This window comes from Bipolaris oryzae, assembly GCF_000523455.1.
Source record: "Bipolaris oryzae ATCC 44560 unplaced genomic scaffold scaffold_214, whole genome shotgun sequence".
Lineage (NCBI taxonomy): Eukaryota > Fungi > Ascomycota > Dothideomycetes > Pleosporales > Pleosporaceae > Bipolaris > Bipolaris oryzae.
In genome coordinates this window covers 16321-41292 of record NW_006911490.1, presented here as the reverse complement: position 1 = coordinate 41292, position 24972 = coordinate 16321, and the positions used below count along the sequence as shown (strand labels likewise).

Genomic DNA, 24972 nt, shown 5'->3' with positions numbered 1-24972 from the left:
ATAATAGAAAGCGCTTAGTTAGTGCTTTAAAATAAGCCATTTTTTACCTGATTTAGACTAGAGTGGAATTAATTATCAATTTTTAAAGAAAAGTGGGTCGCTACCCATTTACCAGTCTAGTACTAGCGCGTTAATATTAAAACCTTAATACTAAGCTTTTTATAGCTATATAGTATAAAAATTACCCTTCTAGACCTTATAAATTAATTACTATAATCGCTTTTATAAGAGCTATTATAGTAGTGGAGATATCACGTGTTGAAAATGGTGGGTTGATATTTTGGGTGGGGCAGATAGTGTTGCATTGGCTGACTGTTGCATTGGGTGAGCACGGACAGAACCGGAAATTCGCGGGGACTCCGTTTACGACCAACCCAACTCAGATAGCCGTGTCCCAAAAGAGGCGATTGCAGAAACCAGATTTGCTCCTAAATGGGGTCCGTACCTTCCGCTATTCGAGATGATAGAGACTCAACGGCAGCTGTTGGGTAACAGTAAGTCTGCCGAAAGAACTTTCGAGGGTGACGAATTAGGCTGTACAGTAGCGCCTCGGCATATTACCTGAGTAGCAGTCAGGCTCAAGCCTTGCTGACAGCTCCACAGAAAAGCGACCACCATCTCTGTCGACCACTATCGATCCCGACGTACACGAGGAACAGAGTCCGACTCCCGAGCATGAAATCCACATGCCTTTAGTGACTAGCCCCACACCATCCAACCGCTCCATGTGTACAACACGTGAAGGAATCTGCAGGGGAAAGAAGGAGTCTGTGCCCCCATACTCATGGCCATATTACGATATCAAGCTTGGAAGGCTGAATGGGAAAGGAGCGAAATGTATATAGCTGCGACTTACCTCAATGTGCGTACCAAGTTTGGCCGGGCTACCCAACTTGGCAGATAGGTGTAAAGTGGTAGGCATGTTAATCTTTGTCGTTTCTTGAGCTGTGGAAGAAGAGACAGCGTGTGTTAGAGTCCGCTAATTGTCTCATCCCTATTTCTTTTCTGTGTGAAGTCTTGCAGACAACTAAGCAACCCTTATGAGTTGCTTTTTTTGCGTGGAAATCGTGTAGCAGTGCTGAGTCCAGATCCTCAATCCACTGGTATCTCTTTGAAATTTCCACTTTTTGCTGATTTCCTTATTTTCTCCCTGGGTCGGAAGCTGCTGCTCGTTTGATATCGATCGTCCTCAAGAGAAGCAGGCGTACAGGCTTGAGACCTTCTTTTTCGATCGCCGTTGTGAATTGCCCTTCGCTCATAGTGTGGGCAAAAGAAATAGCCAGGTGGCCTTCCATTGTCGGGGCCTGAGTGTTGTGTGCTAGACAGTTACCGATGTTTGCGGGGGACCCCTCCTCGGGTGCGAAATGCGGGTCCGTGGACCATTGTTGAAACGCCGTCTCCTACCACACGGCACCGACTTAAGTCTTAATGAAAAAGGAAAGTATACCATTCCACCTCATTTGACCACACCATGATGGGAAAGTCAAATGGCATGGAAATTGCTTTTCTTTCCTGCAGTGAATAGACGGAGAAAGCAATGTTTATAAACGCAAACGTGGAAAAAGGACATCTTACGCGCGCAATAAATACCTTATCTACGGGGCAATACCCTCTTCGATATCTTGCCGTTTATGTGGGCCCAACAGTTTGCTGGGGTGGAACAGTTCGCCGAAAGGATTGCGTGAGGCATAGCATTCGCGCTGACGGCTTCATTTCGGCAACACCATACACATCGCACACCGATCAAGACCTTATGCTCCACATCCTGTGCAGGGACTTGTCTGCAATATGCAGACTGCTGGACTGGGATTGAGTAAGTATGCGGTAGGTCTTTCGGAACCGGCACACAGTTTGGGTGTTAGAATCATTTTTTCAAAAAAAAAATACAATCTCATGACACGTATGCGACGAGCGTGATGCAAAGTTTATTGGAGTATGTAGAATCTAGTGATCATATACCGTTGCATTCGTGCCAGTCTCTCTGCTCAAACATAATGGTCTCTTGAAGTAACCGTCGTGCTGACATGGATGTCTTTCGGTTCTTTTGTCCTTGAAAGCTGGTCCCATGCACTCCCATTGTATCTCGATTCGTTGCAATCTCTCAGAATAGTCTCTTCACTTGCAGCATCGCTGCCCATACGGACAGTCGTCTGCAACACACTCTCTCCAGGGCCCATGTATATCTTGTTTCTAGGCTGACTCCCATCTCCACGGCTGCTTTTCGACTTTGAGTATTCCTTGAGGTGATACGAGTCCTTATTTGACGAATCGCCGCGCGAGCCATACTTGACACGTACATATAAAGGGCGGAGGACGGGAATACATGCGCAGACAATGGTCATGCAGACTTCTGAAGAAGACCAAAGAAGCATGCTAGCAGTATCGTACACGTAATTCTCCATAGACGCAAGCGATTGCAGCTCAATGGTGCGAACAATAGAACATGCACCAGCGAAGATGCCAAGTGAAAGACCGGATGCGATGGTAATCTTCTCCTTGTGCTTCATGTTGAGGCCCATGAGAACGTGCCAGGCTAGGATGAGTCAGAAGTGTTCGAACTAGTGTCGTACTCTAGTTGTTGACTTACGAAGGATGGCAAGAACAAAGTCCATGGAGGCGGACCAAGCACCCATGGTCAGACCGACCGGAGTGAAGTTGAGCCAACAGTGGCCACCTTCAATTGTACGGTCCCACAGAAACGCTGTGGGTATACACTGGGCGTACAGGAGCGCCGTTGTAATGACGCACAATATGGTAGTGCTTGCTATGCAAAACCAGAGGATGCCGACATGCCACTGCTTGACAACGATGCGTAAGAGAAAGAGCGCCACTGAACCTTTGGAGGCAGCGATTCCCATGATGCATATTCCCTGGCCTATCGCTTCCCACATGATGGCTTTGGAGTAGTCAAGGTCGAGACGGATAATGTCAGCCGTCCTTTTCCCAACTCCGTAGTTGACCCCGATGGATATGCAGGCTACATAACCTACAAAAGTAGCCTATAACGGTCAGAAAGCGATCCTCATAGACAGTGGGACCATGGGAAAAGATTGACTTGCCAAGTTGACCAACATCAATATATCGTCCCATCCGAAGTTTCGTACAATCCACTGCCGGGTGTAGAGGCGCAGTGCAATGAAGAGGGTAGCGAGAAAGACCTGAAACCACATGACTCCATTGAGTATGTCTGCAAAGTCTGCCGGTTTGCCCATCTTGATCACTAATGGCTCAGTGGTCCTGCCCGCAGATGGGGCTGGTTCGTCTTCGTCTAACGACCCACGGCTGGCGTGAGACAATGCCGTGTGACTCCAGTGATGGGTGAAAGGGTGTCCGTCTTGAAGTAAACGAGAAACTTGAGTAAGCGCTATCCTCGAAGCTATGGCGCTATGTGCAAGAAATGAGTGAGACAAGACAGAGAATTTAAAACCTGTGACTGTGGGCTGCCTTTTCGAAAACCGGTCCGTTTGATGGGCAAAAAGCAGGAGTGCGTCGCTGTTTCTATGTCTCCTTTCAATCAGGACGATGCCCACTCGCAAGAAGAAAATGCATCTGTAAACAATCCCGGGGGTCTGGTTGATCGCTACGTCTCCAGCACCGATCCCAGGCAGAAGAAGTGGCAGCCTCCAAAGCGAGACGAATGAAGCTGACCCCGGGCTATTTTCGGGGCTCGTACATGGTGCTTTTCTTGCTGCGCTATTCCTCTCGCAGCCCTGTCGAAAACCATATGACGATGTGGCTCGGATCCTGCTGCACAAAGATTCAAAGACGGAATCGGTTACTTAATCCAAGGGTGGCTTGACATGGAAGAGATCAACCCTTTGGGCTTCTGGCCAACCCTTTGGCCGCGGCCATGTAAGAGACGGACACCTGCAGCTTGGGTCAAACCTAGCGCCGGATGTCCGTCTTGCTTCCCCGGACGCTGCGTCCAATCTCATTTTTCATGGAAGCCTTGGCGGCAGCTAGCCATGCCGTCTTTGTGTAGCCCGTACGCGTGGACGGTGAAGTGCCCTGAACAAGCGATGCGCTAGCAACCCCATCTGCATTACCTGCACCGTTTCCCAAAGCTGTTGCCAATCTTCTTTCCGCTTAACGCGAAGCTTGAAACAGCACCTTGCTCCATACACACAACTGCTATGAACGGCGATTAATTGGGTAGACTACGCCGGCGTCGCCACCAGCTCTGTATATGATCCGTGTCGAGGGGGCGGGTTGGAAGAAAAAGAATATTCGGGCGAAGAGGATCCGAGGCTCCATACGGCAGATCTTTGACTACTTATGTATACCCTAGTGCCACTGCGGTGATGGAAAAGATAGCATCCACAGGTGAAGGCAAGGATAAGCATACGCCTCCTGTCATATGTATGTGAATCATAATCTCTGAGACTCGGTAATCGATATGTACTAAGCGAGCGTGGTAATAGATGGCGGAGTAGACAAGAGCCACGAGTGCATAGCTTCACATGTCGCTGATTCCGCGGGCCTGTCGCTATTGGCCTGTCAAGAGAGATGGAGGAGGGGGAGGTGGTGAGGGGTGGGAGCATGTGGATTTGGGTCGAAACCTGCTTACGAGTTGTGGGTTAGTACGACAGGCGAAGCTCCCGCCTCGGGCCGTTGTACGCGCTTCATCGACTGGGGGCCCGCGTCTCCATTTGGGCGGATGCAGGTGGGGAGGCCAAGTCAGGTCAGGCTTAATTTGTTTTTTGTGGCTTTTGGCCCCAGCCATACGCGAAGGCGTCGTCCGGTGGAGTCGCGCTCCCGTGTCGCTCAATACTGCGAAAATTACAGCTACCCTTTTCTTGTTCCGACAGTGTGGCAGAGGATATGCCATCTGGCCTGCTGGGAACAGACTTGGCGACGTTGGTCAGATCCACTGCTAATCACGGGATCCTGACCGAGAGACTGCCGCCCCCTGTCCCGCAACGCTTAGGGTGTCGTCCGAGAGCACCGGCCTACCTGACATAAGTTGGTATACCCTGGCATGCCAATACTAAATGCACATTGGAACGGTGGGGTCCCATGCCAAAGTAGTGCATCCTCTCAAACAAGCGTGGCGACATTTCCGCCTCACAGCAGTATACGGCCCTTTGTAGTAGGAAGGATGCCATGCAGCCATGCAGCCATGCAGCCATGCGAAGAGACGGGATGCTAGCTAGCCCCACGGGCTCACCTAGCTCGCCCGAGGTATAACATGTGCATGGTTAGCAGAGAGTGGTGTCCATTCTTATGTAGAGCATCTTGATCCCAATCTCTCAGCTGCCCTTGCAACTCTGTTTCATCCCTTACCACGCTTCCGATCACACTGCAGGACACATAGCCACAGCGTGTACAGTACACAACAATGGGATTAGCGGGGCTACTTGTCAAGGCAATTGGCCTGGGCACTGTGTATCTCATTACCCAATACGTTCTTGCCTACCTTCAATCCCCACTCAAGAAGATCCCCGGGCCGTTCCTAGCCAAGTTCTCCAACATCTGGCGCTTCTTCAACCATTACGGCCAGACCCACATTGAGACGCAGAGGAAGCTCCACGACCAGCATGGTGACGTCGTCCGACTAGGTCCCAATACGGTCAGCATCGCAGATGCCAATCTGATCAAGACGATCTACAACACACGTGGAACCTTTTTGAAGGTAAGCTCACAAAACCCTGCAAACATGGGACTTGTGCAACAGCTGACTTTTCCAAAAGAGTGATTATTATGTAAGACAGGCTCAATCATGTGCATGACATGACAACGACAATAGTGTACTAACTGTACTCCGGACCATCAATGATGCCCTTCAGGATGGCCATATTATCCAAAACATCTTCAGCACACGCAGCAATGAGTTCCACGCTAAGACGGTCAAACCCGTGCAGAAGTTGTACAGTCTTCAGAATGCGCTTCAGCTCGAAAGCATCATGGATGAAAATCTCCGTGTCTTGTGCGCTCGCATCGAATCCCGCTTCACTGAAGGCGCCAACAAAGGCAAGACCTGTGACATTGCCGATTGGATCTCATTCTTCGCCTGGGACTTCCTCGGCGACATGACCTGGAGCAAGCGAATAGGCTTCATGGACCAAGGCAAAGACATTGGGGATATGTGAGTAGCTTTACAAGCCGAGGTATATGTGACATGTATGCTGACTCGACGTGTCAACCTCAAGCATAGGTACTGCTGAGCGTGTGATGCGTTATTTCTCCGTGGTACGTAAATCCCTAGACTCCCAGTTACGAAATGATATTCGAGCAAATGCTGATCCCATGCAGGTCGGCCAAATCCCCGCTCTAGACAAATGGCTTGGAAAAAACCCACACTGGCCTCGTTCGCTGTACAAGTTCGATGACTTTTCCGTCGCCGCGGGCTTCTCTGTTGAGCGTTTCATGGAGCGCGTGCAAAACCCTGAGCTTGGCCAAGGCAGGAACGACATGCTCAATGGCTTTCTCGAAGCAAAAAAGGAGTATCCCGAGCTTGTTACCGATAACGAAGTCATCGGATATATGATTATCAATGTGAGTCCCATGTTCCCCGCCAAGATGCAGTGAGAGTGCTCCCAGACGCCAAGCTCCCGCTTGGATCAAGCCATCGATGCTAACAATCCTTCTGCGCAGGTGCTTGGTGGAGCCGACACACTCGCAATCGTCATGAAAGGCGTAATCTATCATCTTCTCAAGACTCCTGCCTGCAAGACACGTCTGGTACAAGAAATTCACTCTGCACGACTACCTTACCCAACCCCCTATAGCAGCATCGAGCAGCTTCCCTATCTTGATGCCTGCATTAAGGAAGGTCTCCGCATGCACCCCGTTGTCGGCCAACTCTTTGAGCGAGTTGTACCTTCTGCCGGTCTCACATTGGCCGATGGAACCGTCCTGCCGCCGGGCACAATTGTTGGCGTGAATCCATGGGTCATCCACTACAAAGAAGATGTATATGGAGAGAAGCCGTACGAGTTCCGTCCAGAGCGCTGGCTGTGTGGCGAGAAGGAAGACATGGCCAGCTACGAGGCTAGGATCCGAAAAATGAAAGATGCAGACATGACATTTGGCGGTGGCAACCGTGTCTGCATTGGTAGGGCGCTCGCTCTTGTAGAGGTGTACAAAGTCGTTGCAACTCTATTTGGAAAATACCAGGTACGTCGCTTTACGACTGGCACTGCCAAATTTATACACAAAATTTGTGCTAATGATGGATCAGATTGTTCTTGAGGATCCTAGTAAAGAGTGGGATTTGCACAAACAATGGTTTGTATGGCCACACGACATCAAGGTTAAGCTGAGTGCGTTCGATGGCGCCTAGTCTAGTATTTTGGTAATGTTCGTTTGGGAGAAATACTCTTTCAGCACGCAGTTGGAGGCACCGATCGTCTTGCCCCGTCATGGCGTTTGGTGTTAGAGGAGCCAGTCTTTATTTCTTAGTACAAGTTCGAATCAACTACATGTTTTGAGGAATAGTAATGCACAACAATTGGATCGATAGAGCTTTATTCATATGCCATGCGTTCAGCAGTGTGTCTTGGTTCGAGGTGTTGGGGTTGCAGGCATTCACAATAGCGATGCCTTACATCATGGATATCAGTCTCAAGCCCAAGATCGCATCCATCGCACTAACTGTTTCGGGATTAGGGCGTTATTCGCCACAGTTCTTCCAAACGTTGGTGGTTCACAGCCAACAACAATCTCACTGTAACACAAACGTCAGCTTGCGAAATCATGGCGAGATTATCTGGACTTCAGAAAGATGTGCTGTCATTCTACCGGCAGTGCCTGCGAGCCGTGAGACAAAAACCAACTGTATGTCGGCTGCGTTTTGCACATACTACACATGCACCCTCCTAACGCAGACATAGGAAACGCAAGCCAACTTTCGTGACTTTATAAGGTGCGGACTTATGTGTCAAATGCAGTATCAATTGGCGACTGATGTCGAGTGCGTGCAGATCACAGTTCCACAAACACCGGGATGTTGGCAAGAAAGATTTTGGCACCATTGAGTATTTACTGCGCCGCGGAAGGAATCAACTGGAGTCGTGGTCAGAGCCGGGTATCCGGGATATCCACAGGTAGCAGTAGCAGTAGCAGCTACATGTATTGATTCCGGGATGTCTGGTCGAGGAAGATGTGCGCTCCCGCAGCAACAAGAGCAGCAACGCACCAAGCGTGGGGACAATGGAGCATCACACAGAACGATGACGGCATGCTACTACTACTCACGTACTAGTATATGCTCCTTTGGGAATCTGGTGATATGGCGTTTGGCCTGAAATGCAGCAATGCTGGCTCACCCCCGCCCGAGTGTTGGCGTGGTTCGATCACGTGACATGGGCTGATGTTGGAAGTTTCGAGCGGGTGCGCGTCCCTTCTGCGGGCGGGGTTGGTGAGGCACGCAACACACAGTCTTTCCTCTCTCCCCAAGATATCCTGCCTGCCACATATGCCCAGGTGGTGTGATGGGGTTACGTCTTCATGACGGCAAACACGATGCTCGAAACCACTAGAAACGCCCTGAACCATGCCCGATGCTTCTCGCAACCTTGCGCTGGGGCAGTCTCGATACTTCGACGAAGCCATCCTTCAGGTATAAAGGGCCCATGAATCCGCCCCCATAGTTCGACATCAGAAACAAGTCACAACATCTCTCGTATGCAATCACTGCGCTCAATAATCTCACGAATTCCACGACAACTCAACCGCATCTCAAAGCCTTCAACCGTTCGACACTTCTCAAACACTCCAGCAACCATGTCTCTCTTCCCAAGGTTTACTCAGGAGTTTGCTCCCATGTTCCGTCTCTTTGACGAATACGACCGCCAGGCTTTCCGCAACATCGACCGCCAATTCGAGAGCGTGCGGTCCTTCACTCCCAAGTTCGATGTCAAGGAGACCAAGGACGCCTACGAACTTCACGGCGAGCTTCCCGGTGTTGAGCAAAAAGATGTCAACATCGAGTGGACCGACAACAACACGCTAACCATTTCTGGCCGTCACGAGCACGTCCGCGAGGAAGGTCAGCGCCCACAGGGCTTCATCGAGAGCGGCGACAAGTCGGACCAGAAGAAGCTCGGCCACCAGCCCAAGGTCGAGGACGATACATCCGAGTCCAACAACAAGGTTGCAAAGCAGTCGCAGGAGAAGGGAGTCACCAAGCACGACGACACGCAAGCCAAGTACTGGGTCAGCGAGCGCTCTGTTGGCGAGTTCCACCGCTCTTTCGCCTTCCCAGCCCGTGTCGACCAGGATAATGTCAAGGCCAGCCTCAAGAACGGCATCCTGAGCATTGTCGTCCCCAAGGCTCAGGCACCCCAGCCTCGCAAGATCAACATCGAGTAGGCGAAGCGGCATGTTTCGGATTCCTGCGAACACGTACTACACGTAGATTGATCATCGACACACGGTTTTTCAGTAACGAATCATAACTTTTACGTTCTTTTGCGACATGGAGATGGTGTCTGCTAGTCAGGGTCTAGTGTAGCCAGGTACTATGGAGTGTCAGATTATGGTACTGTAGTAAGTAATGTCTTTTAGCGCAAACACTCGTCCAGACTGGCAGTAGTAGGACTGTATCTAGCATGGTTCATGAATGAATGCGTTTTCAATTATGCATGTAACTAGTTTCCGTGACTCGTGATTTGACATTCTCCCATGTCCTACATAATGAAGATTACTCTGTGGAAGAGATAATGGTGTGGCAGTAGTAGTGGAGAAAGCGATATGTACCTGACATACTGTTTCTTGGTCCGCATAAGCGCGAGAATAGAGTTTCCGGTTATCACATGTCGTCTAGGTACACCCTGCATGCTCCACCGGATGCGACGAGAGGCGGTGTCAGACCCGCCGCACCCGATAGATGGAACTTCGGACGTTGTGATTGGCGCGTGGCGCGAAGTGTGGGGGGGAACCTTATCGTTCCTCATCTCCAATCTTTTGTCCATCGTCGCGACGAATGTGCAGTGCATACCGTGGTAATGTCGCACAAAACGAGCAGTTGGACGGGAACATGATTTCACGGCGTTAGCCATGTAATGATCAGCCCTACTTAGTCGCCGAAGTCACACGATTTGTGCAGCCAGCCTAGCGGTCGCATGCCGAATTCGGAAGCTTGGTGCGTTCAACGCTCGCCACTATTCGACCAGCGCCTTGGACTGTAGAGACAGCCATCTATACTAGCCCTTTTTTGTGTCACGCGCATAACAAACACCTAGCATTCTACTACATACAGACGTCACTTGTAGTGTCTTTGCCTTCTCTGTCCAACCCACGTCCAGCAAATTGATCCACAGACACAATGCCTCGCCCGAAGAAACCAGGCGTCGAGCCGAAAAGGAGATCCCGAAACGGCTGCTGGTAATCCCATGAACCCCCCCCCCCCAAGTACGCGCGCATCCACACTAATCATGCCTAGGCCATGCAAGGCTCGAAAAGTAAAATGGTAAGTAGCTGTCGAAACACTATCTACCAGAAAGCGACAGCAAGTAACCTTGCCTCAGCGGAGAAGAAAAGCCAGCGTGTACGAATTGTGAAAGGCAAGGTGAAGTATGCGACTACAGCATTCGACTCACCTGGGGAGGTCGTGCAAGAAGGGACAAAATTGACACCTGTTTGGACGCGTCGAGTGCCACGGAAGGCAATCCATATGAAGCATGCTTTCAAGTCGAAGACACTTCCCGAATGTTCATGTCAACATCTGAATCACCAATGCAGTTGCAGCATGTAAGGTCCCCTTCGATCATCGCCCCTCGAATAACTACCTAGGACATTGACCCAATCACGATGCAGGTCATGCCCCCTAGTGTCACCAGTGCAGGTTCGACTGAAGGCAGCTCTTTTTTCCAGAGCGATATATCCTCATCAACTCCATACACACAGTCACATTTTCAGAACACTTTCGATGGTCAATCATCTACAACGCCTAGTTTCGGCACATTCAATACTAATGCTTCGGTCCTCACCCCCACAAATACTACTACACCGCCTCAGCAAATGGCTGCAGATACCATGTTCAGACACCAGAAATATAGGGCCTTTAGCGGATCACCTGGACCAACATACTCAGACTCATATTCGCCAACTCCGCATAGCCCTTATCGTAACTTTCCTCAAACACCAGCATCAGTCGGTTCTGAAGGAGTCATTGCACCCGCAGCATCTGCATCACAAGACCCTGCTCTCTCACCTCCAAACCCGTGTCGTGTATCTGTGCAATCCCTCATTCAGGATTTGCAAAACACTGGTCAGGGTGGAAGTGGAACACAGTATCCAATTGCTGATTCAGCCTCGACAACATACGGCTACGACCTGGGTCTCCCAGACCTGGACACCCCAAGGAATAACGACTCATCGGCCATTGCCATATACAGCCCACAAACCAACACAGTCAGTTTCGACGGAGAAACTTTGTACGGCAGCGCGGAATCTGAAAGTAAAGTCATGGCATTTGAAAAGGGAGGATACTACGCGAAACCCGTACCCATTAGGATCTCCAAGTCGCTGGAACCCCTGCCGGCTCTCCTTATGGAGAATCAAATGAACCTAATCTACTTTCACCATTTCCTCAATCACACAGCTAGGGTTTTGGTCCCACACGATTGCGAAAGGAATCCATTCCGACATATACTACCCCAAAGTGAGTATCCACGGACATGATGAACAAACCTGCTGATATTTCTCAGTGGCCGTCAAGGATGAAAACCTTTTGAGTCTTCTTCTCGCTTACAGTGCTTCGCATCGGGCGCGCATGCTCAATCATCCAGAGCCTTCAAATCGCATCGCAGTCTGGGTACAAGACGTATTTCCCAGACTGCGACAGACGCTTCAAGAGAACCCAAATGAAGTTCCTGACAATACTCTGGCATCAGTCATCATGATGGCGAGCTTGGAAATCATCTCCCCGGGTACATTTGAAGTACCTATATCCTGGAAGGATCACCTCACTATGGCGCGCCAGATGATTACCCAGCGCGGTGGACCCAGGGGCATGAGCCGAAAAGATCTCGTAGCCTACTTTCTCTCGCGTTGGTTCGCCTATCTCGATGTCGTAGGTTCGCTGAGCGGACACAAGAACGACATGCCACTGGGATCTTTCTACTGGTCGAGCGAAAACGAATCTGCAGACGAGGACCTTGAGATCGACTGCCTGATGGGTTTCACAACCCGTTGCGTTGGCAGTCTGGCGCGTATTTCCGAGCTTTCCAAACGCTGCGAACCGCATCGTATTGATGAACACGGCGATGTCCGCGAAGATTGGGTGCCGAGCCAGGATGTCGTAGAGGAAGCGATCAACATTCGACGCACACTGGAAGATGGACTGTCAGATCGGAATATCCGGAAAGCGTGTCGCCATGGCTCGGACGCCTCTTCCGAGTCTGAACGAGCGTGGGATACGACGGAGATTTATGCGACGAACAAGCTTTTCCATTGGGCTGGTCTGATCCAATTGCATCGTCGTGTACTGGGGAAATCCGCATTGGATCCAGAGGTGCAACATGCGGTTCGGGCGATTGTAGAGTTATTGTTCAAGATCAGGAGGGGCAGTTCGGCAGAAGCTTGTTCGCTATTCCCCATGTTTGCTGCGGGCTGCGATGCACAGGATGTAGGACAGAGAGAGAAAATCCTGGATCGTCTCAGAGGAGTGGAGGGTTTTGGACTTAATCAGGTGAGCAGTTCCCGGATACATTTTGGGTTTGGTCATACTGATATTGGTGGGTAGGTGCCAAAAATGAGCACACTCATGAAGCGTGTGTGGGATACCGGAAAGCCATGGGAGTCACTAGTATCTGGCGAATTCTTCGGCTGAAGCTTTTCATGCCTGGGAAGATACGAAAACATCCTGATACTGGATCGCCGACACCGTTGTGTACCATGTCCAGAGCGACACACTTGTCCTGGATTTTAAAAGCGTTAAGCAGCGGCATGCAGAAACCCTATCTTGTCGGTAAGCACCTGAGAGTACACAAAGCTACTACCTTTTTTGAGCACGCGGAAGTAGCTGCATGCACTCAAATCAGCAAAGCTACGAGAAAGATAGAAGCAGCAGAGACAACGTTTCCATGAAAGAGGACGACGCAAGAAAGAAGAAAGAGAAGAAGACTGAAATGGAAGCGAGAACAGGCTGTTCAAGAGAGTGTCGACATGAATGGAGCTCGAGGGAAACGAAAGTTGACAAGAGGTTCGATGATACATCCATGTACAACACAACCAAGGTTATTGTTGAAGAGAAGGCAGGGTATCACCCACGCATCCTAATAATACTACACATCCATGCACCTCTCCACACACCTACATCACCCCATCACCAAGGCCACCACCCTCCACCTGCAACTTTTCCCACCGCCCTGGTCCCCCTCCCTACCTCATCTGCCCCCTCCTTCACCTCCTCAACCACGGCGTCCACCGCTTCGCCCAACTCGTGCTTCTCCCTCTGCAACATCTCCGCTGCCCTATCCCACTTTTCCTGTACCTCCTGGCTCTGCTTCTCAAGAGCTTGCTTTAGTTCTTGCTGCAACTCAGCAATTTCCAAGCGTGTTTCGTGCCGTTCTTCGATGGTTTCGAGCTTGTACCAGATGTAGTAGGCGAGTTGGTATGTGAAGAGGGCGCCGAGGAAGCATTTGAGAATCGGGGAACCGAAGGTGCCATAGTATGCGCCCTATTTGCGCTTTGTTAGTACACGAGATTGAGCGGAGGAGCAAGAGGTGGTGATGTTGGTGGGCTTCTTTTGGGCCAACTTGCTGAAGGCGAGGGTTATGACGTACTACTCGCGATGGCTCTTTGCGTGGCGGCGGTGGCAGGGAAGGTTGTGTCTCCGTTGCGAGGTTTCTTCGCGAAATTCGTCCTGTTCGTTTTTTGTGTGTCGCTGCTCGTCTCCATAGCGACCGTGTTACTCGAGCATTGTTCATTGCGCTGCTGGTGTCTTGTGTTGAGATTCCCCGCTTCGCACGCTCTGCAAAAGAAGTGGATTGGACCTAGGAAACTGGCAAGAGAGATGCAGGGAACAAAGAAATCAAGAATGTATTGCCAAGATGCAGTGTATAGCGATAATATGATGCGTACTATTGCCCTACGGCGATTCGATGTAGAAGTGGGTTGTAAGCTCTCGTGCCGTGCTTGAACAAAAATCACAAAGAGTAAACCTCCGCACTCCATCTCCGCAACACGCGAACCACGACGCCGCAACCCTGTCACGTCCTAGCGCCAGCGGCGGGAACGCGGTCCGTGCATGGGTCTCATTCCAAACCGAACACCTTGCACAACCCAACACCCTCTTGGACCCTGGAATTGCCGCCCACATCCTCGCTCACTCCTCCTTCTCTCTCCCACTCTCTCTGCTTCGCCACACTTTCCCTGTGTCTCTTCTTCAAGCATCACACCGGACTCACCCCTCGAACAACCTCAACAGCAATCACAATGGTATGCACTCGTCTCCCCCCTGCCCTTTGCCCAGTCCCCCGAATCCAAACTTCCTCGAGACTCCCCAATTCTCCATCCCTCTCTTTCTTTTCGCACACACAAGTCAGATGATATGGAGGAATATGGCTAATAGAAGCGAACTACCGTAGGCGCAAACACCGCAGCAACGACAAGCAAACATGCGGTTTGCCAAAGCGCAGGAGAAGAAGATGGGCAAACCTGAATCAAACGTGCCAGTCGTCAAGAAGCAAGGGCCACAGAAGTCACCCATTAGCAAGCCTTGGATTGGTACGTTTTTGAAATACCCTGCCTTTCTATTATCTTTTCGAGGCGCGCGCGCGCAGAGCAGAGCAGAGCAGAATGAGCGAAGAGTAGAGAGCATTGTGGCTAACGCATGTGTATATTTACAGTTGTACTGGCATTCATACTCTGTGGCGGTTTGTTGTTCGAGGTTCTTCGACTATTCTTTTAAAGAAAGAAAAGACTGGATACGGGGTGGGCGAACGCGCGCATACGAATTTCGATATATCGATGAGACGCGAGTCCGATTGTGAAGGAGACACTGGAACGTACATATCTGGTAGTAAGGGAGATGTGAAGAAGATTAAGAAGGTGGGAGGGTGAGGCCAATTGGCATATTCTTTCGTACAATTATCTAGGGTGACATGGCGTTTATTTGATACAGAGAGACATGCATGGTACACTCGAGATACCAAGTAGCATTTCAAGGCTTTGTTTAGTCAACAAGTAAAAAAGCCGCCTTTTCACAAGCGTTATTTTTGACAATACTCTACTACTCGGCAGGCGCATCTCCGCCATCATCTATGACTACCGTCCTCCTCTTCTTTTTCTTCTTCTTGACCTTGGTATCGTCTTGGTCTCCAGCCTCAGGTTGCCCCTGATCAACCTTGTCCTGGCTACCACCGTCACCTTCAACAGTCTGGACCTTCTTCTTTTTCTTCTTCTTGACAGGCGTCGTCTTTGCCTCTTCTCCATCTCCTGCTTCACCGCCATCAACACCTATAGTAGCCTCTAGTGCCATTTCATCCGGCTCGTCTCCCTCAACAGCAACCTTTCTCACCTTTCTCTTCTTCTTCTTTTTGACTGCAACTTCCTCCTTGACTAATAGTCTCTCACTAGCGCGCTGCATCTCCAGTCGCAAGCGCTCCACCTCTTGTAGCGCTCGCTTCATTTCAGCATCTTCCTGTGCCTTGCGCTCCATCTCGAGCGCCGTAAGCTTGCGGTTCGAAGGGGCGTCGTTATCGTCCAGACTTAGCGCACCGAGACCCGAACTGTCGACTTGGAGGAGTGACTTCTTCGTTTTGCCCGGGCGCCCCTGTGTACTGTCTTCTCTGCTAATGGAGGGTTCTGGTGCAGCAGATCCGAGCGTCTCGTCGCCCATAATATCCACTTTGCGTATCGGTTTACGAGGACTCCGTGACCGCGGAAGGTGTTCAGAGGAAGAGCCCTTGCTGTCAAGGTTGAGCTCCATGATCGGGATGGAGTCGATATCCAGGTCGTTGTTCTCCCTGTTTCCGTCCCGTACGATTCTACTCAGAGGTGTCACTGGTCCGCTGGTATCCCCCTCAGGGTCAATATAAAAAGGGTCGTCTTTGTATCGCTCTCTGCGTTCTGCTTTCCGACGAGCAATGATATCGGGATCCAGATATTCGTCTTCCGTAGCATTTTGATAAGATGTTGGCTCCTTTTGGGAGCCATCAAGGCGGTCTGCTGCTGGCGCTATAACGGTTGGTGCTTCTGTCAGGGCGGCAGCTGGTTCAGAGTATGCGGCATAAACATCATCTTCTTCTGTCTCGAAGCCCTCCGCGTCGACTGCAGAAAGCAGATGCTGCAGATTGGAGTTGATGGGCGTATCGAGATCTAAATCCTCAGGAATGGGAACCTTGCGTTGCGCGCCAGGGGCCACTGGATTCAACTCAGCTCCAGAGAAGAGGGCAGGGATGGCTTGTGTGAGCAGGAGAGGTGGGTCAGTAAACTCGTTCTGATTTGCACTAGCAGCAGTGCCCGATGCGGCTTCTGCGGCAAGGCGCATTAGTTCCAGGTACTCGACCGAACGTTCTTGCACCTCCAGGCTAGGGTGCGTCGACAGTGGCTCTAGAAAGTGGATGATTCGTGCCATGAGAAGAGACATTAATGTCTTGCGTTCCGGAGTCCACGCTATTTGATCGTTTCCGGCCATGCTGGAGAAGACTTTAGGTATCGCCTGCAGGTAGATGGCGAGGGTTTTTGAAGGCAGCTGGAGCGAAGCAGGATGCAAGAGGGAGGTCATGACAGGTTCCGGTCTAGTGAGGTAGCGGGCGTACTCGCCTACAAGCCAGCCAGCGTACTCGAGCACGCCTTGGCCGCCATTACCTGAAGCGGGAAACATCTGGTCCCGACGATCGATAAGAACAAGTGACTGTGCAGCTTCGACAGCTTCTGGCCGAACGCTTTTCACCCGTATAGCAATATTTTGTAGCTCACACCCAATGCCAGCACCAGTCTCATCAGCATGTTCTGACTCTTCCTCCTCCTCTTCTATCACTGAAGTTGCCTTTGTAGCTGGTGATACGCGGACAAGCTGAGTGAGAACATCAATGTACCATTCAAAGTCGCTAATGTTGCTGTACGTATCACGCGAGCACATTTCTAGAATCCTTCGAATTACGCTTGTGCGATAGTCATCTGGCAAGGGTGGCGGTTGGTCTGATTTCTGTTCGTGTTGTGGTAGATTATCTTCGGCGTCTGAATCGTCGTCGCCATAAGGTGTGACACCAGTCAATCTGCCTCGGTCGTTGTTTGGATCGTTTACTGCAGTTGCAACTGGCGCATTACGTAATTGTCGCATCAATCGTCCTACAATGGCTGTTAAATTATCGGCATTGACCATGCCAACGACAAGATCCAGAGCGCGCATCCGTATTGAAATGTCGGGATCGTCAATGCATTCAAGAATGACGTCTTGTTGCTGGGAGACAAGATAGGGATGGGACGTGACAATCTTTTCGAAAGCAAGCAATGCGACGTATTTTACTGCATAATGATGAGAAATTGAACCTTGTATTTCAGTATGTCTTCGCTTACAATTTGCATCACCCTCTATTATCATCATGCCGCGCAGTTTGCCAACGCACAACTTTGCAACCTCTTCTCCTTCCGAGGTGCCTTCGACAGCTTCTAGAATGCCACCCTGGATGATGCCACTGATACATTCGTACAGCAAAGACATGGCAGATGTTTCCCGAATAATTTTAGTTAGAGGCGGGAGAAGTTTCTTGATCAATCGGGGTTCCAACGGAGTCAAAGTAGCAAACTGGACCCTGTTAGCAACGGGTTATATAAGCACCTTTATAGTACTTACAAGTTTGATAAGCTTGATGGCCATCCAGTTATTTCCTCCTTCAACCAAGAGATCAAACAACCTAGGCGCCAACGGCAGAAAGTCTTGGGGTCGCCTCCATCCCAACTCACACACGACATTTACAATGGCAGCCGTCACGCTCGGATCCTCATTATCGTCCAACAAACGTTCCTTGATCTTGGGCCATGCAGGTCGCAGTGTCTCGGGATATACCAGGGCTAGTCTGTACAGCGTAACGACAGTCTTCTTGCGGACCATTGCGTTAGAGTGTGTGAGTCGCGGTATCAAGTCTGACAGGACTGAATTGGCCATGCTGGGATTGATGACGTGCGGGATGGCGCCAAGCGGAAGCGCAATATACTGGGGGCTCGGACTCATAATATCCTTTTTGAGCTGGTTCTCGGCAAGCACCAGGACCTCGGTGTCCCTGCGGAAGCTCTGTACGGCAGCCAGATATCCTGTGCGCTTTTGCTTAAACTTTGAACTCGACATGACTTCCAAGACGTTGAAGCTGGCCCAGGACATGTCATGGCCAAACATCTCGAGGTAGGTGAGCTTCATAAGGGCTGTGGCCTTGAGGTCCATGTCGTTTGTGCGGATTTCCTTGCGGCATTCTTTTATGCTCTCGGCAATGTACTCTCGCTCATTGCCCTTGTGGTTGCGCAGGCCTCGAATGAGGTCGAAGAGGGATTTCTCGAACCTGGGAGCTGATTAGCGTGCGTGGTTTGAGGGGCAGAGGTTGGGGGATGGCGGGTACATGTTTGCGGGTGCTCAAGGGAGCAGGCGCAGTCGTGCGTCGAGGTGTAGGAGGGTGCGAGGAGGGGTAGTTTGGCGGGAGGGTGTTAATGGTGGTGGGCCAGTCGGCATGATCATTGGGGTGAGGCAGTCATGACTGAAGGCATAGGCGATGGCGGGGAAGTTGTAGAAGAGTAATGGTTTTTGTGGAGGCGAAGGCCGCCTTCCTTTCTCTCTCTCGCTCTCTCTCTCTCTTTCTTTCTGGAAAGTCAAGGACGACGTACAGTTGTGAATGTCAGTGGAGACACCGACGGCGGGCGGCAGGACGCTACCTAGTTTGGCCGAGCGGAGCTAGGACAGGGCGTCCAGCACAGCTCAACTCCACATTCCACCTTACAGACCATCGCCGGACCCCAACCTTGACGACGCCGATTGCAGCCATGTCACACGCCAATCTGCTCTCGCCACCCTCGCAAATACCACCGCCCTCTGCTCTGGCCCTCTCACAGAAAGCGCCCCTCATCCTATCATCGACTCCCACATCATCGCTACCCTGGCCGCTGTCACTACTCTTCTCTCGGGAAACACCGGAGACATGGACCATCCACGAGAACTTGTTCCTCTCGACGCTGCGCACCGGTGACGAGAAGGCCGCCCTTGACATTCTGCACCGGCTTGAGGCGCGCTTTGGCGACCACAACGAGCGCATCATCACGCTGCGCGGCATCTACAATGAGGCCACGTCCAAGACGGACGCAGACCTACAGAAGGTCTTTGATGCATACGAGAAGATCCTCAAGGACGACCCCACCAACATGAGCATCCGCAAGCGACGGGTTGCCGTGCTCAAGGCGCTGGGCAGGACACAAGACGCCATTACGGCAGTAGCGGCACTCTTGCACAATAGCCCCACGGACGCCGAGGCCTGGGCCGAAGCAAGTGAGCTGTATGCCAGCACTGGTGCCTGGGGACAGGCCATCTTCTGTGCAGAAGAGGTGCTGCTCATCACGCCCAATGCCTGGACTGTGAGTTGACTCCCATTCGCCTCCCATTGGCATCGTTCCCCCATTGCTGACCCTTGGATTGCCAGGCCCATGCCCACATTGCAACACTCCACTATCTCTCCACCGCCGCCAACAGCCCACCCAACTTCTCCTCATATGCTCTAGCACTTAAGCACTTCTGTCGCTCCGTCGAGCTCAACGACTCGTACCTGCGCGGCTACTACGGCCTCAAGCTCCTCACCTCCAAGCTCAACAACACCCTCCTCTCCGACCCCGCCACCTCATCATCAGCAACCACCCGCCGCGACGACTCCGACGACGTGTCCCTCCCCAGCCCCGAAATCATCCGCAAGCTCGAGGAAATCGCAACAAACAAGCTGGCTGAAATGATTCGGAATTACAAATCCGGTAAAAAGGGCTGGCAAGGATTTGAAGAGGCGGAAATCATTGCTGCCCGGGAACTGTTGGATCGAGATGGTTAGATTCGGCCCGGATAGTGTCAAAGCAAAGCAGTGAAAGGAAGAAAAAAGGAAAAAGATGATGAGGAAGAAAGAAGGAAGGCGTACCATTGATCATGACATGATTATGTAACAGATATGATCACGAATCAAGGCGTTTCTACACGGCGGCGGCGTCTTGATTATTATTCTTTATTTTTTTATTGTTGTTCTCGCTTGTTGAATGGTAGATCCCCCGGATTCTATGTTTCCACAACCCCCGCCTGTGTGTATTTTCTCAATGAAGAGATGGGGTTGGATGAGACATGAGCGAGTACAGCAGCAGAGGCATAAGAGAGGAGAGAGAGAGAGAATAGTGAACTAGATGTCCCCCTTCTTCTTCTTCTTCTTCTTCTTCTTCTTCTTCTTCTTCTTCTTCTTCTGTCCACTACACGATTCCCCTTCCTCTCTGTAGTTAATACATGCTACGTGCTACGTGCTACGTACATGCCATACCCAGACTCGTAAACTTGTTAACATGAGTCTTGTCTGCGATACCAACAGCATGATTTTATTCAATCCGGACTCTTTGCAAAGAACGAGTATATATACCCGGCATTATATGAATCACACGTTTTCTACTTCAAACGAAAGCCAAATCAAGAACACACGCATTTCTTGTCTCATTTTGATCATCTAATTCATTTTCTTTCTTTCTCTGAACATTCTCCTTTTCTATTCCATTAGGCACCCCCGCCCAGTCCAAATAAAAATCCCCAATTCCAATTTGAGGAAAAATCCCATACATACATGCCCAATGTCTATATATGCAAAAGGATGGAATCCACACAAAGACCCTGTGCATACACAAGAGATGGGAATACAAAAGATAAAGAGGAGCTGTGTGCCAAAGGAAAACGATGAAGAAGTGAGGTTTGGACCAGAAATAATGGAGGTGCAAAACAACAAAGATCCCGCTACATGATTACATATTTTTTCTTATTTCCTCCTTCTCCCTCCCTCCCTCTCCATCTCTCTCCCCTACTTCCACCCTGAACTTCTCCACCCCCAAATTGCCAAATACCCCTTTTTCTTCTCTCCTCCCATTTCCCACAAGCAAAGGGAAACAAGAATTTCCCAACAAAGGGACAATCGAAGAGAATATGAACCTTTGTGACAAGAGAAGAAATAAACCCGAGATGATCAATAGATGTGTGTAAAGAAAAATGAACGCCCGGTGTAAATGCAACATTATCCAAATGTACAAAAAGTTTCAAGCCCTAGGGATTTTCTCCCCTAAAAAAATTCCAGGACCCATGGGGACAGAAAAAGGGCCCACGAAAAATCGCTTCCGTGTTTTGTCAAAATAGTAAAAGGTTTTCTTGAAAAAAAAAGGAGAAGTGTTTCCTGGATCGCATTCTCTCCGTGTCCATTACATCCGTATTATGTTGCTGCTTTTTGGTCTCTCTCGCTCTCTTTAAACATGCGTTGGGGGGTTATGTGAGGGGGATAAATAATCGAAATGCGTATATGTGCGTGAGCCGTGTACGTACGACATCTATATGTTGAGTCCGCGGGTAAGGTCCTCGAGGCCTGAGCTGTTGTTCTCCTTGCCTCGCGACTTATTCTTTCTCGCAGCCATCTTGCCCCAATCTTCGTCGCCTTCATCAACTTCGGCAACGCTAACCTGCGGCCCAGGGCTACCCTTCTTCAGTATGCCTTTGATCGCACCGGCTCGACTCTGGTTGGCGCCTCCGCCGACTTGCAGGGTCATCGAGGTTCCGTTGGACATGGCATCCGAGAGATTCGCGACCGGTCGATACCTAGCGGACAAACCAACGTTAGAACGCTCGGATGGTGCGATGGAGGGAGTGTACCCTGGATGAGGGCCCATAAGGGACATTGTACGCTGCTGCTGCTGCGGCGGTGGTGGTGGTGGTAGATTTCCGCTGCCTCCTACAAACGACATTGTTCGGCTCTGGCTACCGGGTACGTTGAGGTAGTTGGCGGCGCCGCCACCACCAATGGTGCTGGCTGCATAGCCGTTGTTGGACATGGCCATGGACATGCGAGGATCTTGCTGGGGCTGCTGCATCATTTGAAGCTGCATCTGCTGCATGGCCATCATCTGCTGCATCTGCTGCATCTGCTGCATCTGTTGCATCTGTTGCATGTAGTCGCTCCCTTGCACCATTGGGTATCCCATCTGACCCATACCCATGCCCATGCCCATGCCATTCATACCGCCCATGCCTCCCATGCCCATTTGGCCACCCATCATGTTCATCATCGGGTTCATGCCATTCATACCGCTCATGCCATTCATGCCATTCATCATGGGCATGTGCGACATGCGCATAGGGTTCTGGGCTTGGCCGTTGGCATTCATCTGCTGGCCGAGCATACCGGTAAAAGGCCCAGCTTGGGGCTTCTTGGCCGAACCACCGCCCATGTACTTTTGCTTGGTCATGTCCCGCATCTGAATCTGATCTACAAGTGAGGGCTGCGATAAGCCGGCCTCCTGGTACACCACGTTGTGAGGCATGGGCATGCCGCCAACAACAGAGTCACCCGCAACTGACGCAGGGCCTTGAGCAAAACCGTTGAAACCCATTGACTCGCGATTTGTCGGTCGGATCAAGCCACCACCGATGACGGAGTTGCTGTAGGGATCCTGGGGCAAGTGTCGGGCAAAGGCGGGAAGGCTCATGTTGTTGGCTCCACGCTGGCTCATGGCTCCAGCAGAGGCTGGACGATCTGGTATATAAGACGGCATGGCGTTTGTTGGCTGGCTGGGATGCCTGTTGCGGGCTTGGCTGGGAAAGCCGTGCTGAGCAAGGATGCCCAAGGGCACGTCCTCATCCTCCCACTCCTCTGCTTTCATGGATGTCTCGGATGGGAAGCCCATGGCGTCGGGTCCAGATTCAGCTGGATTTCCCGAAGCGGTAGTTGAGCGTTTCATGGCCTCACGAGCAAAGTGCATCTGTTGGTTCTTCCGCCTCATAAGCTCCTCTTCCTCTCGCCGCTTGATGGCGTCCTCCTCATCTTCGTAGTCTTCCTCTTCAGAGTCTTCCTCTGGCGGCGGTTGCGTCATGGCCTTTTGTTGATACTCGCGGAACTCAGCTTGTGACATGACGCGTCGACTGGCATCTGAAGCAGGGGCAGACAAGGCCTTATTTTGAGGGGGAAGAGCCGCAGCCTTCCGTATTGTGGGTACTTGGTGCGGCGTGGGTGCAGGTTTTGATTGCGAGAACAAGTCTTCGTCCTGCTTGTCACCGGACGACAACGACGATGTGACGACTGCTGGTGCCGGGGCAGCCTTTGGAGTGGCGTTGTTGTTTGTGCTCGTGACAGATCGTGAGGAGTACGGTGTCTCGTAAGAGTTTGCAGATGATGACGACATGGAGTTTGGTTTGGATTCAGGGGGCGTGTCGTGGTACGAGTTTCTTTCCATGAAGGACTTGCGGACGGTTTGGGCGTCGGGATCGTGGAAGGTAGAGCTGGAGTGGAATGTAGGACTCTCGGAGGCGACGGGGGCGTAGGCCGAGTATTTGTGAGGCGGAGGCGGAGGCGGTGAGGCCTCGCGGTCCGAGTGCGACGAGGCCATGAGGTTGTCAGCGGAGTTGCGGCTGTCCCAGCTTTTCATGGGTGGTTCAACGTCAAACTGTGACTTGATCTTGATGGGCTCTGGCTGAACAGTGCGCTTCTCAGCGAGTAGCGAGCGTCCCGTTGGCTCGCGTTGTGCTTCGGGCGAGTCCTTGCGTTGGAGATGGCTGAACATGTCGTCTTCGAAGCCACCAAAGCTGAGGTCTGCCTCGAGCTTAGGGGGAACAGCAGTGCTGGCGTAGCTGGATGTAGTCATGGCCCTATTTCGGCCACTCCACCCTGCGTTGGATAGATCCTTGTATGACGACACGCCCGAGTTGGACTTTGGCTGTGGAGGGAGTTGCTTCTTGAGGGCGGCTACTGAGTGGGGGCCAGGGGAGCTGTTGTGTTGCTGGAGAGCAGGACGGGGGATGTTCGTAAAAAGGTTATCGTCTGAACTGGCGTCGGTGGAAGAAGGGAGTGTAGATGTGGAGCCGTGCTGCCCATTGGCATAGGGTCTCGAAGTGGAAAATTGAGTCCCACTGCTTGACTTGCTGTCGCTAATTAAAGGGTCAGTCCGGCCGACGCTATGACTTAGCGGGTAGAGACTTACCGCTTAGACGAGCCTGGAGAATCGTCGTCAAAAGATTGGTTGCGATTCTTGCTACCCAAGCTGCTGAAGCGAGGGAACTTTGAAGAACGCTCCTTCTCCTGTGTTTTGCGCTGCTCTTTGGCTTTTTCCACTTCGGTCCTGCTCAACAGACGGAAGCCGCCAGAGTCTGTAGGTGCTGGCTGAGGCGCAGGGGGAGCCGTCGTGTCGGGGCTGGTGGCAACGTCGACCTCTTCGAAAACATTGCCCTGCGACTTGCGGCGGGCGGTGAAGAGGCCGAGACCTGGCTTGACCATGGTGGTGCTGCTTTTTTTTGTGAATTTGCAGTGGAAGGAGCGCCCGCCACTGGCTACAGCGGCCTCTCTCAACCGTGAAGCGACAGTATCATGCACCCAGAAGGCAACTCGGCGAAGGCGGACGCAGTTGGGGGAGGGGAGGGGGGAGTCTGAAGCGGGTGCGATGGATGCGATCAAGAGCCGAGGTGGTGCAGCGGCGGCGGCGGAGGATCAGCGGGCGGACGGGTGAGGGAGCGAGTGGATATCGTCTACAAAGTCGAATTAGTTATGCATCAAATGAATGTTGTCGCGTGGCGGCGTGGTATTGACCGAGAGAGATGACGGGGGGCGCAGGCGCATGCGGAGGGAGGCGCAGGCAGTGAATGGTGGTGGATGAGCTGAGATGGACTGGTGTCTTCGTATCGCCGTGTTTCAACGACGGGACCGTGCTGGCTAGGCACAAATGGCACCAGGGCCGGGTCGGTCATCGTCGTCATCATCATGGCAACACGAGGGTTTGGATTGCAGCCAATTAAGCGGGAGGCTGTCAAGGCTGGAAGGGGAATGGATGATGCGCCCA

General features: G+C 51.4%; 14 protein-coding genes across 14 annotated transcripts; 9 read left to right on the top strand and 5 right to left on the bottom strand.

Moving 5' to 3' along the window:
• Window positions 1-337: 337 nt before the first annotated feature.
• COCMIDRAFT_107597 (uncharacterized protein) lies at window positions 338-679 on the top strand (the record flags this gene model as incomplete). The annotated part of the gene is made up of 2 exons (XM_007694399.1): window positions 338-498; window positions 604-679. Coding segments are annotated over 2 exons (237 nt in total), but the record flags the coding sequence as incomplete, so codon positions are not given.
• A 1306-nt stretch (window positions 680-1985) lies between these two features.
• COCMIDRAFT_40854 (uncharacterized protein) lies at window positions 1986-3212 on the bottom strand (the record flags this gene model as incomplete). The annotated part of the gene is made up of 3 exons (XM_007694389.1): window positions 1986-2533; window positions 2588-2999; window positions 3060-3212. The coding sequence occupies 3 exons, from the start codon at window positions 3210-3212 to the stop codon at window positions 1986-1988; spliced, it is 1113 nt and encodes a 370-aa protein (XP_007692579.1).
• Window positions 3213-4157: 945 nt separating this feature from the next.
• Window positions 4158-4541, bottom strand: COCMIDRAFT_107598 (uncharacterized protein; the record flags this gene model as incomplete). Its single annotated transcript, XM_007694398.1, has 1 exon — window positions 4158-4541. One exon carries the CDS (start codon window positions 4539-4541, stop codon window positions 4158-4160), a length of 384 nt encoding a protein of 127 aa, XP_007692588.1.
• A 797-nt stretch (window positions 4542-5338) lies between these two features.
• COCMIDRAFT_9308 (uncharacterized protein) lies at window positions 5339-7282 on the top strand (the record flags this gene model as incomplete). Its single annotated transcript, XM_007694385.1, has 7 exons — window positions 5339-5632; window positions 5691-5702; window positions 5787-6085; window positions 6150-6189; window positions 6253-6495; window positions 6595-7116; window positions 7181-7282. 7 exons carry the CDS (start codon window positions 5339-5341, stop codon window positions 7280-7282), a joined length of 1512 nt encoding a protein of 503 aa, XP_007692575.1.
• A 413-nt stretch (window positions 7283-7695) lies between these two features.
• COCMIDRAFT_107603 (uncharacterized protein) lies at window positions 7696-8049 on the top strand (the record flags this gene model as incomplete). Its single annotated transcript, XM_007694397.1, has 3 exons — window positions 7696-7776; window positions 7833-7864; window positions 7923-8049. The coding sequence occupies 3 exons, from the start codon at window positions 7696-7698 to the stop codon at window positions 8047-8049; spliced, it is 240 nt and encodes a 79-aa protein (XP_007692587.1).
• A 198-nt stretch (window positions 8050-8247) lies between these two features.
• On the top strand, window positions 8248-8433 carry COCMIDRAFT_107573 (uncharacterized protein; the record flags this gene model as incomplete). Its single annotated transcript, XM_007694396.1, has 1 exon — window positions 8248-8433. The coding sequence occupies one exon, from the start codon at window positions 8248-8250 to the stop codon at window positions 8431-8433; it is 186 nt and encodes a 61-aa protein (XP_007692586.1).
• Window positions 8434-8724: 291 nt separating this feature from the next.
• COCMIDRAFT_30244 (uncharacterized protein) lies at window positions 8725-9312 on the top strand (the record flags this gene model as incomplete). The annotated part of the gene is made up of 1 exon (XM_007694388.1): window positions 8725-9312. One exon carries the CDS (start codon window positions 8725-8727, stop codon window positions 9310-9312), a length of 588 nt encoding a protein of 195 aa, XP_007692578.1.
• A 955-nt stretch (window positions 9313-10267) lies between these two features.
• On the top strand, window positions 10268-12775 carry COCMIDRAFT_107576 (uncharacterized protein; the record flags this gene model as incomplete). Its single annotated transcript, XM_007694395.1, has 6 exons — window positions 10268-10326; window positions 10385-10411; window positions 10470-10692; window positions 10735-11605; window positions 11652-12634; window positions 12689-12775. The coding sequence occupies 6 exons, from the start codon at window positions 10268-10270 to the stop codon at window positions 12773-12775; spliced, it is 2250 nt and encodes a 749-aa protein (XP_007692585.1).
• Window positions 12776-13270: 495 nt separating this feature from the next.
• COCMIDRAFT_107600 (uncharacterized protein) lies at window positions 13271-13874 on the bottom strand (the record flags this gene model as incomplete). The annotated part of the gene is made up of 2 exons (XM_007694394.1): window positions 13271-13624; window positions 13731-13874. The coding sequence occupies 2 exons, from the start codon at window positions 13872-13874 to the stop codon at window positions 13271-13273; spliced, it is 498 nt and encodes a 165-aa protein (XP_007692584.1).
• Window positions 13875-14534: 660 nt separating this feature from the next.
• COCMIDRAFT_107582 (uncharacterized protein) lies at window positions 14535-14857 on the top strand (the record flags this gene model as incomplete). Its single annotated transcript, XM_007694393.1, has 2 exons — window positions 14535-14673; window positions 14796-14857. Coding segments are annotated over 2 exons (201 nt in total), but the record flags the coding sequence as incomplete, so codon positions are not given.
• Window positions 14858-15178: 321 nt separating this feature from the next.
• Window positions 15179-18331, bottom strand: COCMIDRAFT_9304 (uncharacterized protein; the record flags this gene model as incomplete). Its single annotated transcript, XM_007694384.1, has 3 exons — window positions 15179-17418; window positions 17470-17698; window positions 17747-18331. 3 exons carry the CDS (start codon window positions 18329-18331, stop codon window positions 15179-15181), a joined length of 3054 nt encoding a protein of 1017 aa, XP_007692574.1.
• A 590-nt stretch (window positions 18332-18921) lies between these two features.
• Window positions 18922-19967, top strand: COCMIDRAFT_9303 (uncharacterized protein; the record flags this gene model as incomplete). The annotated part of the gene is made up of 2 exons (XM_007694383.1): window positions 18922-19506; window positions 19572-19967. 2 exons carry the CDS (start codon window positions 18922-18924, stop codon window positions 19965-19967), a joined length of 981 nt encoding a protein of 326 aa, XP_007692573.1.
• A 938-nt stretch (window positions 19968-20905) lies between these two features.
• Window positions 20906-21142, top strand: COCMIDRAFT_107578 (uncharacterized protein; the record flags this gene model as incomplete). The annotated part of the gene is made up of 1 exon (XM_007694392.1): window positions 20906-21142. A coding segment is annotated over one exon (237 nt), but the record flags the coding sequence as incomplete, so codon positions are not given.
• Window positions 21143-21480: 338 nt separating this feature from the next.
• Window positions 21481-24413, bottom strand: COCMIDRAFT_9302 (uncharacterized protein; the record flags this gene model as incomplete). The annotated part of the gene is made up of 2 exons (XM_007694382.1): window positions 21481-24067; window positions 24121-24413. 2 exons carry the CDS (start codon window positions 24411-24413, stop codon window positions 21481-21483), a joined length of 2880 nt encoding a protein of 959 aa, XP_007692572.1.
• Between the last annotated feature and the right edge of the window lie 559 nt (window positions 24414-24972).